The following is an 11,839-nucleotide window of genomic DNA, read 5'->3' on the forward strand; positions in this document are numbered from 1 at the left end:
ATGCGACTAATAAGGGAATTAAAATACATCAAAATTATGATCAAAATGATCACATCCCTCGCTAGCAAGAATTCTACGAATTGCTGAATCTATGTATAAAACCGTAGTTACATGATATTGCAACTATTGGCTAAAATGTGTTATTCACCAATTTTTAAAATTGTAAATTAAAATAATTTGTAAAAAATTCTATTTTGTTGCGTACATAAAACATACAACATAAATATCTGTTTGTCAACATGTGCGTAGTTTAATATTCTAATTCTCTAAATAAATATATATGTATAAAATGTATAATTCTTTAATTTAATTTTTAATTGAAAATTCAATTTCCCTGGAAATCCATGAAATACTGGTAACACGAGATTTCTAGTTATTTTTTTTTACTTTCTTAAATAAGTGATAAAGTGTTTCTTCGATAGCCATAATCTCACGACTAATACTTTGTATAAAACGTAAATAATTATTGACATATAAAGAAATGCCACAATATATATGCAATGGAAGTAACATTGAGTATATAAATATTTTTACAACGAAAAACATTAGGTAAAATATTTTTAACAAGGGGAAACCTCATTTAAGGATATTCAATGAATATCATATGTGATATTTTATAATTGTCATACGCGATATCGAATATAAATAATTGTCTTTATATTGTTAAATTACGCTTAAATTATGAGTGTTGATAGCGAGAATAAGTCAAATGAAGCTATTACTCCGTTTACACCATCAGCAGATCAGGAAAGTACAGATAATAGAAATATTCAGGAAACAACTATAACCCCAGAAATGGTGCTACGATTACCTACAATTACTGACAGTAAGATAGTATATACTGATATTTTTTGTATTTCAATATATCAATAAATAAGGAAGATCAAATATATATTACATATCTATATTAATTTCAGAGTATTTATGTTCTCCAGAGGCAAATATTTATGACATAGATTTTACAAGATTTCAAATCAGAGACTTAGAGACAGGAGCAATATTATTTGAGATAACAAAACCACCAGCTACTGGTTAGCAATTGTAGATATTATAATTAATGATAATTACAACAAAATTTGACACAAATGTATTTATATTTGATATATTATATAGAAATGAAATTTTATTATTTATATCTTAGAATGTGATTCCAATCAAGATCTGGAACCAGAAAATGAAGAATCTGGTTGTGAGGATGCTAATACTGGCCGTTTTGTACGGTATCAATTTACACCTCAATTTCTTAAACTAAAGACTGTCGGAGCTACAATTGAGTTTTTGGTGGGTTCTAAACCAGTGAACAATTTCCGAATGATTGAACGTCATTTCTTTCGGGATAGATTGTTGAAAACTTTTGACTTTCAATTTGGATTTTGTATACCAAATAGCAAGAATACTTGTGAACACATTTATGAGTTTCCTACTTTACCTGCTGACTTGGGTAAGCAATAAATAATTATTCAATATGATTTTATTAATTTCTAATATATAATATTTACAGTTTCTGAAATGATTGCAAATCCATTTGAAACACGTTCAGATTCGTTTTATTTTGTGGACAATCAATTGGTCATGCATAATAAAGCTGATTATGCATATAATGGTGGACACACACATGATGTACTTTAGTAGATAAAGTCAGTAGGAAACTTGCACTTTGCAAAAAATAATTGTGATAATAGTAGCAAATATTTAGCTAATTTAAAATTCCAAATTTATTTCTTTTTATAAATAATTGCAATTTTCATAAATTTTTAGATTAATGTTTAAAAGTTGAATTTGCTTCACATGCAACTTTTCACTCTTTTAATTGAATACATATCTAATTCAATAATTTTCTATGTTGAACTTATAGCTAAATAAATATTTTTTAATTTTATAATAATTAAAAATTCTATTATGATGCCTAATATTTAAATAGTTATTGTTTTAAATATGGCCTTGTGTAAAGCTGTTTGTCAGTTTTATCACTACTAAATCTTAAATAATGACATTGAATGTATTTTTTATGAAAGCAACAAATAAGAGGCTAAAGAGATGAGCTTTGTAAGTTTTTAACAAGCACAAAATTTATGATTTATTTATGCTGCATAAAATTATATTTTACTTCACTATTTTTCTCTTGATTTATATGTAATGTCAAAAACTTCACAAATACATGTATATATTTACAAAACATATTGTGTATTTTTTTTACATATGAAATGATAATAAATTATGTCTGATTAACGAAATCAATTGTTGTTTTTAAAAATTCTGTTGGTTTATCTGCATGTACCCAATGATTTGCACCATTTATATAAGTAAATCCAGCGGATGGAAATAATTTTTTTATTTTATCATGATCTTCTACTCTTATATAATCACTGTTAGAACCACCTATAAACAATGTCGGTCCATTGTATATTTTTGATCCTACATCTGGAAATACAGCTATTTGTGATGCAAAGTTTTGCTCTAATACAGGTAAATTGACCCGCCATTTATATTTCCCAATATCTGCTTCTACTAAATTCATTACTAAAAACTGAAATAAAGAAAATGTTAGTTTATATAAATGACAGCTGTTTTAACTGTTCATATGAAATATAATAAATATTTAATTACCTGACGTAAAGGTAATGATTTAATAGCATTTGCAAGTTGATCTCTTATACTAGAACGTGCTTTTGTCAATGTCGGGATACCTTCTAAATTTACTGTGCGCATGGCTTTGAATATTTTTTCCATTTCCATGAGCTGAGGACTGACCCTCACCGGAGACATATCAACTATTATTAATTTCTCTACTAGCTGTGGGTAATTTAAAGCTACATACATCATCGTAGAACCACCCATGCTATGTCCTATTAATATAGATTTTTGAAATCCTAAATCATTCATAAGTTGAACTATATCCTGTGCCATATGACTATATGTCATGTCTGAAGAATGTGGGGAATCTCCATGGTTTCTTGCATCTACAGTTATCACCTATAAATTTATTTTAAGTATTCCTTGCATTACACAAAATCCAGGTATCTACCTTACGGTCTGTATCCCGATGAATTGTTTTTGATAATAAGTTCCAATTAGTTTTTGAACCAAAAAGACCATGCATTATTATTATAGGTCGCTTGGAAGCATTTTTATTCCCATCCATAGATTCATAGGAAACATATGCTAGTTTTACTGGTATTACACTTGAAAATTAGTAATGATGAAACAAGTACTATATTTTAACAATTGAATCATATAAATAATATTGTGGCAACATTATATATACATACATATATATATATATATATATATATATATATATATATATATATAACAATTAAATTATATAAATGATACTGTGACAACAGTATATACATATATATATGTACATATATACCCACGTATATATACGTACGAATCAGAATTGCTACGTATTTGTTTGGAAGATAAATATGGTACAAAAGATGAAGTAACAACGAAATCTTGTCTTCGATAATGGTGAAAAATATTTCGCGTTATTATACATCGAGAGCACATACCACTCATACTTCCTATTTTTTATTTTTTAACAATGTTTAACAATAAATTTTGATTGTTTCAGAAAAAATTTGTATTTTATATTGCTTTTTTATAACATAAAATCATGAACCATGAATGAACTACATGTGACAATAGTACATTATCAAATAATACTACAATCTAAACCAGATTAGATAATAATATACACATAATATGTGTAAATACAGTAATATTTTGTATTATATAAAATGTTTCTGTTATATGCATCCGAAGTTAAATAAGTCACTTTCAATGTCGTGTTTCATTCATTATTATATATATATACTATTACGTTAATTTAATAAATCGGTGGTAAATAATGAATCAAAAATTGTTTTAAACAGTAAAAAAAGTGTTTCACTAGAATAGTATAATTATATAAACATCATACTTCTACAAGCGCACCAAAATTTTGATGTTATTGTTTCGTAAAAGAAATATAAGTACATACATATTTTAAAGATTATACTTTCAAATTGATTGACGTTTTGAATTGAATTGAATTTGAATTGAATATATTAGAGAATAAAAAATTATTTGAATTATTAGAAACTTAATCTTTAGAAAATATGTTTAGAAGATTTAGATTTCAACACAAAATAGAATAATTAATTCTGTAAAATTGTAGTTGTAATAATGAAACATTCTTTCATCAAATTTCCAAACTCATTCGAAATTTTATTCGCAATTTTCAGAAGTGTTGTATAGGCTTACGATCTCATAAATGTATATTTCTAAATATATATTTACGTAATAAAAGTAAAATGATTTTCATTCAATATTTAATCACATTGTAATTGGTACTTTCTAGTATTATATTGTAATAATAAAATAGATGAACAATTAGCCTTTAATGGGTATCTCAATATATTGATTAAACGTTAATATGATGCAAATCAATATGTATATATAATTGTAATTTTATTTTAACAAAAGCCAACATGAATTTTGTTGGAAGCACCTAGCTTTGTTTAATAATTACAAAAAAATCTGGAATTTATCATTTTGACGAGTTTGATAATTCTTGTAGGACGTACATCTATCTATATTATTTATTTCGCGGCAGAATGCATACGTGGCGCTGTGGTAGCAACATGCCACTGTGAATAGCAGGTAAAAGACAAATCGTATGTCGTTTTTAATTGATTCAAATTGTAATTTAATAAAATGAGGTGGTTCATTTCGTGTTTATTCTTAATTTTTTTGAGCTCCAGAGTAAACTGCTATTTCATTACCGTGGACGCACATGCCGAAGAATGTTTCTTTGATAATGTAGAAACAGGCACGAAAATGGGTTAGTTTTCACTTCTGTACTTATTTTTAATATATGTATTATAGAGAAATAATAACTTTCAATCTTCCAAAATGTAACTTTGATATAAAATTGCTTTTATGTTTGGAGATGAATGTTAATCGAAGTAATTTCTTAGTATTAAAAATACACGTATTAAACAAAGAGGTTTTGTTATTGCTTTTGGAATTAATATGGTATAAATAATGTAAAATGGTATAAAAAAATCTTACTACATTATTAAAAATTGTTGATTTAGATAATTAAAATATTCTTACAACTTGGCAGGATATACATACAAATATTTACTCGAATCTGTTAGAAATATCATTATTTTAAAAATGTTCTAAACAACTTGTTTTTATGCAAATAGAATTAGCATTTTATTTCAATTAGCATAATATATTATAATAAGAAATATAAATGAAATTAAATTTATCAAATTTTTATTTGGATAATATTTTAATTCAATAAGGATTAAATAAACAAATTTGGTGAAATTATTGGGATTTTATAATTCAAAAATTTGGATAATAAATTGTAATAGTACTTGTCTAATGTATTTATATTAGTATATACCATATATTAACTTAAATATGTCCTTATTTATTTTATATAATATCTTTTAAAATAATGTTATTATATTCACACAAAAATGATATTATTTTCATAGGTCTTACATTTGAAATAGCAGAAGGTGGATTTCTAGATATAGATGTAAAAATACTTGGTCCTGATGGAAAAATAATTTATGAAGGTGATCAAGAAAGCAGTGGTAAATATACATTTGCTGCACATCTTCCTGGTGTTTATACATATTGTTTTGGCAATGAAAAAAGTAGTATGACACCAAAAGTAGTGATGTTTAACATGGATATTGGTGAAAATCCAAAGCCTGTAGAAAATACTTCAGATGGAAAAAATTCTGATTTAAACCATAACAAAATAGATGATATGATAAAAGAATTAAGTACAAGTTTATGGGGTGTGAAAAATGAGCAAGAATACATGCAGGTAATTTCTTCTTAGAATTTGTGTTTCATTTCCTTGTGTTTTACTAAAGCTTTTAATAAAATTAATATTTTACTTTTAGGTTAGAGATCGCAATCACAGAGCAATCAGTGAAAGCACAAATACTCGTGTAGTTGTGTGGGCATTTTTTGAAGCTGTGGTTTTGGTTTGTATGACAATAGCACAAATTTTCTATCTAAAACGATTCTTTGAAGTTAGAAGAGTCGTCTAATTCAACATATGCAATAAGAAAATACATTCATTGTATATTTTTTATGTGATTAAGTTATAATAGAATTAAAAAATTTCAACATTTTGAAGTTATTTCTTTCCTTAAATTTGATATTCTAATGATGTTGAGAATTTATAATATTGTTAAAAAAGAAATATGATTTCTTATGATAATTTTAAAAACATTAAACAAAATGTTTTTTACACTAATACTAGCTAAAAGAATTTAGTTTATGTATAACTTAAAATATATATCATATATAAAATCTAATTATTCTCATATTAATAATCATTCAGAGTTATTTTTATGAAACAAATATGTACAGAAATTTGTATCGAAATATTATATCGTTTTCATATACCAATTTAAATTCTATAACTTACACTAGAACTTAAAATAATATTTATACAATTGTACAGAGTTATATGATTTAATAAAAAGATACCGATTAATTATTTGCTAATTCTATTAGATATATCTAATATGTCTTAGATGAATCAAATTTTATTTAAATTTTACTTAGTTTTTTCTGTTACATGGATGTTATGTAGTGATTTAAATCATTCTGATATAAATTAGATTAGAAGCAATAAGAGTAGAAATTGATATTGTTTATAAAAAACAATATGGTATCTTGGTATGTACTTATTATTTTACTGTTATGCGATTATTGAATAAATATTTCAATATAGGGATATTTATGAAAAATAGTTGAGATTAGTTCATATATAAAAAAATAAAAGTTTGTTTTAAGTTTAAAATTAGTTTGTTTATTATTATGTAGTTCGTTCAATGATATAGATGGTTAAATAAGATTTGATATAACATATTAAAAAATGTTACATTAAAATTATCAGATTTTAATTATTAATTAATTATAGGTATAATGATCATTTAGAATCTTTTTTTCCTTTTCTTTAAATTTTATGGTGGAAACAAAATTCTTCGCACAATCTTCTGAACATATTTTATGTTTGAAATTCAAATATGATTATTCGATTAACTAGATTTCTGTTTTGAAATATTGCGGAAACATTGAAACCATTCATAGTGGAGCTCTCTCGTCAGATAACTCGTCTGATTCGTGAAGCAAGCGTGAGAATAAATGAATGAAATAAGAAGGGTGGTAGGAGCACCCTTCTGGTATTCACCCTAGGGCACTTAAGTTAGAAAGGCTCATTGTCCGCTCTTTCTCATTAGATGCCACCTAGCAGTTTCATCGACCCTACGTAGTAACAATACTGTGGATGCTTTTTTTCCTCCTCCTTGATCTGTAGCTGCAGGAAACACGAGCGGATTGCATGTCTCGGTGTCTGCTCTAATCCCGGCCATGATTATACCGAAAGACAATACTTTTGGTACTCTCGCGGCTAGTGTGAAATGTCAGAAACGGAATTGGACGGTATTGCCTCTGTTGAACTATTCGTTCGATTTCGTAGACCAAGAAAATTTTGGACCTACTACTTTTATGCAAACTCGAAGCTTTGAATAAATGAAGATATGACTATGTATTATATATGAATGTGGCAACAGTAAAAATGATACGTCTTTTTTGCCATTTATTATTAATTACAACGTTTTATTTTTCTCGAAGTGATCTCATGATCAGTCAATTATGGCCATATGGTTTACGTTTTAGCCGTGATACTACTTGATTATGTATTCTGTCAGGCATTCTGTCCCTGGACATTGTCATTAACACTTGTTATCTCTTAAAATTAATTGCAATGCTTCATACAGTTTATGGTTTGTAATATCTATCATGAAACTAATTTACATGGAGCAAATAGTTATAGTTAAATGGTAATTTTACTGTAGCCTACAATTCTGTAAAATATTATTGTAATTCTTATCATTTATAAATGTGAATGGACGAAATTGCAATATTAATTACTATTAATTATTAAGTTTTATATGTATTTAAATATCATGTGAACGTTAGAGAAAGTTAACAGTTAAATATTATTGGTTCAAAATAATCATTTATCTATATTTCTAAGGATTATACTTTTTATGTTGTGTAAATGTCGATTAAAGATCGCAATAGATATAAATTAGGTACGTATAAGGTGTTGATTTCGTTGATGCCTTTTATTCACACCGTCCAGCCGGCATGTAATCAGAACTCTAACAGACGATACAAGACGGTATAGGTAATTATTGAGTTTACTAACTGTGCGATTCGATCATGGTCTCATATAACAGGCCAGCATTGTGAACGTCGTTGAAAAACGTAACATACGGTCGTAAATTCATCGCTATTACAGTGCGATATGCGATCGAGGAAAACGTTTATTATAAATGTTTCACGAGCAACTATGAATTACGGGTCATACAGTTTACTGAGCGAACTTTTTCCTTTTCCTTTCTAAAGATCTTTGATTATAAACGTTTGCTTAATCGACGATTACGAATGTCCCAGAGGGAACTATGTATTACTTGATATGTAGTTTGGAATTTGAAGCTTTTTCAGCCATCTAAGGTGCAACGGGCGTAGAAAGTGTAGAAAGCATTTATACATTGATACATTTTAAATAACATCATCAAATTTTGATTTATTATCTAAATTTTGTAAAAGAATGATTTCATGTACATATATCGTTAGAACTATTCGATATAAATATTATACAATACAAGAAGTTGTTATCACAGTATGATATTCCAAATATACTTATTACAATTCTAATTATTGTAAGAATGCAATATCTTTATAACAACGTGGATCATTATTACGAGGCTTTTATTTAATTTACATACAATCTTAAATAGTATTATATACATGCGGCAAAAAAAAGAGAAAAAATTTAGTAATTTTACTAGCTCCCAATTACTTGGATCAGAGGAACTGCTCTATAATTTAACGCTCTGGTTGGCACATGTGTTCTTGACAAGAAATATGCAAATTTATTAGAGCAATTGCACGACTCTAACGAGGGGTCTTAAGGTGTAATTACCACTGTCCTATCAATGTCTGAATAAATTCGACCAACTGGAAGAATTTGTAATATCAGACGTCCCACTCGGTTTATTCAGTTGAAAAATTACTCTTTTATACAATTGAAGTTTTGCTAAATGCCTTGTTAGTATAATTCTATTGTATGAAATCTTTTGAATGGCGATAGAAATGTAGATAGATCACATGAGATCTAGAAAAGTTGGAAATGAATGAAATCAGGTAAGTTCTATACGATGATTGGAAAAAAAATTGATTGTTTTATTTTATATTAAACTAGTGTAATTAAATTAATTAAAAATATTCTATATAAAATATAGTATAATTAAAATATCTTTAATTAAACCATGTATCTGCAAATAAAACGTTACAAAAATTCACATGTGTATCTTGTATTTAATATAGAAAAAACACTCCATACGAAAGGAAAGGATAGAATGTATGGAGATTTTTCAATGACACCATCGACAGCAAATCTTGTAATTAATCGGCCGTAATATTTATTATCCGACCGTGAAGAAAGATTCACGGGATAAGTTGGTAGATTTATCGAGGATACGAAGGGCTTGGCCCGAAACGGAACAAAAAAAACGCTGCTAATTAAGGAGGGCGATTACACGTAACGGTATAATTAAGAGAAAGGAAGAAGAATTAGAGTCGGTACTATGACAAATAAACGACTTTATCCGCGCAGGAATTAATCGAACAGGCGAGGAACACGGCTTGCTTAACGAGATATAATGTATTCGATTTGTTGAATTTATCAGGAAGATTCTGATGAGTTCAGAGTCTCGTGAGTTCAGGATAATCATATGAAATAATTTTATTCTTCCAAGGCAATTGTTATATATAAATATAATATCAAGAAATTATGAAATATTGTTATCTTATCTTTCATTTATTTTATCATAATAAACAATAGATTGTTTCATGCTTTATCAAATATTTGGGATAATATCGCAATTGAGTGCTTCAATATAATTTTTAAAAAGTCGATATCCTTCTGCGATATTCATTTTGTATATTTATGGTGGAGAGCAAAAGATTTGACTGGTCCAGTTTATAAAGGGATAAACTCAACATGTTACCGGGAAGACTGGTAAAGGAGCATTCTGTTCCAAACGAAAAGACGAGGAGAACATATAAAAGAAAGACAAAGATCCCGAAGTTCAGAAGTGCCGCCCGTCAGCCTATTACGTTGATCTGTTAAACCACTACATATGCAAATTTCGGTAGGCAGGGCTTGTAGTTAGTGATGCGCTCTAATATATTTCGAATTGCATAGAAATTAAGATTTAAGCGCCTTTTACTATACATATAATATACATATAATATATAATATATAATATATACACGTATATACATGTATATATAATATATACATATAATATATTTACTATACATATAATATATGTATATTATAATATATTATATTATAGATATATATAATAATAATAGATTAGCTATAATACATTTTAAAATATTTAATCTATTATCTTCACCTGCTGTTACTTTTACTATCCTAACGTATTGTGTAATAAAGAATGATACGTTCGATAAATTATTATTATTATCACGGCAATCATTGTCTGTACGTAATTATTTGTTTCAGTAATTTTTTTATGAAAACGTTTCTACAATAATTTTTGCAAAAAAACCGCTATTTCAATGTCAGTTCGATGATAATAGGTAGAAGAACCTGAGAATGAACCCGTTCAATTACCAGAGCAGAACGTGTTTACATGTAAAACAAGTGGTTTATCGTGTTCATCGATGTGAGTAAGAGTTCTGCCTTTCTTACTAATGACCCAACTTCATTCCGAAGGGAGACTACCTTTAAAGGCGATAATTGTATCGACATTCTTTTTCCCGCTGAGAGTTAAACATTGTACTCAAACTAATCCTGATATACATACAAAGGATTGCTCTATTTCATACTTAGTATTTTTATTATACTACATACCCAGCGTGTAATAAATTATATTTATTTTGAAAGAAAAGTAACGTGAAAATATTTTATAGAAATATCGATTTATAATAGATATGATTTGAATAAATATAGGTTTGCCAATTTGCTAATATAGTATAGACGATAATTATATGAAGTCAATAATAATATATTATTATAACGAAACGACTAAAAGATTGATATATCGGATCAGCAGATCGCTAATTGTATATATATGCAAATTATAGCCAGTTGTTTATCTAGCAATCAGATGGTTACATATTTCATTTGGAGATTGTGATACGTGAAATATTATATTTTACTATAGAAATTATAATCAGTATTTAAACATTATAGAAGGAATAATGGCGTATAATTTTTAAAAATGTAAAGATCTATGAAATTTATAAAAATGACTACGTGTATACGTATTGTAGTATACCACTACAGAATTTCCTTACTATATGAATTCGCTTCATTAACTAATACATGTATCAAGACCTTGATAGTACGTCTTATTGTTTGCTTATGAAAATTTTATTTAGATACCCTACTTCTTTCTAATTGCTCTATACGACTGCTTTCTTGAGTACTTCTGTGATTTGTACACTGGTTTTTTTAAAGATTTACTCGACAAATCATTTAAAAAATATAACGGAGAAACTGTTCAATTTATTTCAGAAATTTATAAATAAAATATTCTCGAAAATTGGCTTTCGATTCATTTTTGCTATACCACATTCGTTTATTGGTATTCCTCCGTTGAATTCCTAAAAAAATCTTTGTCGAACGAGAAGGATCACGAAACCACCCCTTTGTCTCTCCGGAATCACTCGAAGGAAAGAGAGAGAAGAAGAAAGAAAGGAG

The 11,839-nt window shown here is 27.3% G+C and overlaps 3 protein-coding genes across 9 annotated transcripts; 2 read left to right on the forward strand and 1 right to left on the reverse strand.

Annotated features, from left to right (window-relative positions):
- The first annotated feature begins 56 nt into the window (after positions 1-56).
- Positions 57-1,653, forward strand: LOC100649360 (protein unc-119 homolog B). The gene is made up of 4 exons (XM_003402504.4): positions 57-826; positions 918-1,031; positions 1,142-1,441; positions 1,502-1,653. The coding sequence occupies exons 1-4, from the start codon at positions 682-684 to the stop codon at positions 1,627-1,629; spliced, it is 687 nt and encodes a 228-aa protein (XP_003402552.1). The 5' UTR covers positions 57-681; the 3' UTR covers positions 1,630-1,653.
- A 494-nt stretch (positions 1,654-2,147) lies between these two features.
- On the reverse strand, positions 2,148-4,001 carry LOC100649555 (protein ABHD11). 5 transcript variants are annotated; one of them, XM_048408787.1, is made up of 4 exons: positions 3,929-4,001; positions 3,026-3,171; positions 2,608-2,973; positions 2,148-2,527 (listed from the first exon to the last, which is right to left on the reverse strand). In XM_048408787.1, exons 1-4 carry the CDS (start codon positions 3,984-3,986, stop codon positions 2,216-2,218), a joined length of 882 nt encoding a protein of 293 aa, XP_048264744.1. In that variant the 5' UTR covers positions 3,987-4,001; the 3' UTR covers positions 2,148-2,215. The 5 variants fall into 5 exon arrangements, with proteins under 5 accessions (XP_048264744.1, XP_048264743.1, XP_048264745.1 ...); XM_048408786.1 differs by lacking the exon at positions 3,929-4,001 and adding an exon at positions 3,395-3,828 and having other exon boundaries at positions 3,026-3,182; XM_048408788.1 differs by lacking the exon at positions 3,929-4,001 and adding an exon at positions 3,519-3,827.
- A 580-nt stretch (positions 4,002-4,581) lies between these two features.
- LOC100650890 (transmembrane emp24 domain-containing protein) lies at positions 4,582-6,150 on the forward strand. 3 transcript variants are annotated; one of them, XM_012311698.3, is made up of 4 exons: positions 4,582-4,650; positions 4,752-4,831; positions 5,502-5,842; positions 5,922-6,150. In XM_012311698.3, exons 2-4 carry the CDS (start codon positions 4,828-4,830, stop codon positions 6,069-6,071), a joined length of 495 nt encoding a protein of 164 aa, XP_012167088.1. In that variant the 5' UTR covers positions 4,582-4,650; positions 4,752-4,827; the 3' UTR covers positions 6,072-6,150. The 3 variants fall into 3 exon arrangements, with proteins under 3 accessions (XP_012167088.1, XP_012167086.1, XP_012167087.1); XM_012311697.3 differs by having other exon boundaries at positions 4,614-4,664; XM_012311696.3 differs by having other exon boundaries at positions 4,606-4,831.
- Positions 6,151-11,839: the final 5,689 nt, after the last annotated feature.

The sequence above is a fragment of the Bombus terrestris genome, chromosome 9, assembly GCF_910591885.1.
Source record: "Bombus terrestris chromosome 9, iyBomTerr1.2, whole genome shotgun sequence".
Taxonomy (NCBI): domain Eukaryota; kingdom Metazoa; phylum Arthropoda; class Insecta; order Hymenoptera; family Apidae; genus Bombus; species Bombus terrestris.

What these genes read in the sequence shown, in the direction of transcription:
- LOC100649360 (XM_003402504.4), top strand. Translation starts at nt 682, where the DNA reads ATGAGTGTTGATAGCGAGAATAAGTCAAATGAAGCTATTACTCCGTTT. An exon ending in ATTACCTACAATTACTGACA is followed by an intron (nt 827 to 917) that starts GTAAGATAGTAT and finishes TATTAATTTCAG; the next exon opens with AGTATTTATGTTCTCCAGAG. An exon ending in AACAAAACCACCAGCTACTG is followed by an intron (nt 1,032 to 1,141) that starts GTTAGCAATTGT and finishes TTTATATCTTAG; the next exon opens with AATGTGATTCCAATCAAGAT.
- LOC100649555 (XM_048408786.1), bottom strand. Translation starts at nt 3,525, where the DNA reads ATGAGTGGTATGTGCTCTCGATGTATAATAACGCGAAATATTTTTCAC. An exon ending in ATCGGGATACAGACCGTAAG is followed by an intron (nt 2,974 to 3,025) that starts GTAGATACCTGG and finishes ATAAATTTATAG; the next exon opens with GTGATAACTGTAGATGCAAG. An exon ending in AATCATTACCTTTACGTCAG is followed by an intron (nt 2,528 to 2,607) that starts GTAATTAAATAT and finishes TCTTTATTTCAG; the next exon opens with TTTTTAGTAATGAATTTAGT.
- LOC100650890 (XM_012311696.3), top strand. Translation starts at nt 4,705, where the DNA reads ATGAGGTGGTTCATTTCGTGTTTATTCTTAATTTTTTTGAGCTCCAGA. An exon ending in AGAAACAGGCACGAAAATGG is followed by an intron (nt 4,832 to 5,501) that starts GTTAGTTTTCAC and finishes TTATTTTCATAG; the next exon opens with GTCTTACATTTGAAATAGCA. An exon ending in ATGAGCAAGAATACATGCAG is followed by an intron (nt 5,843 to 5,921) that starts GTAATTTCTTCT and finishes TTTTACTTTTAG; the next exon opens with GTTAGAGATCGCAATCACAG.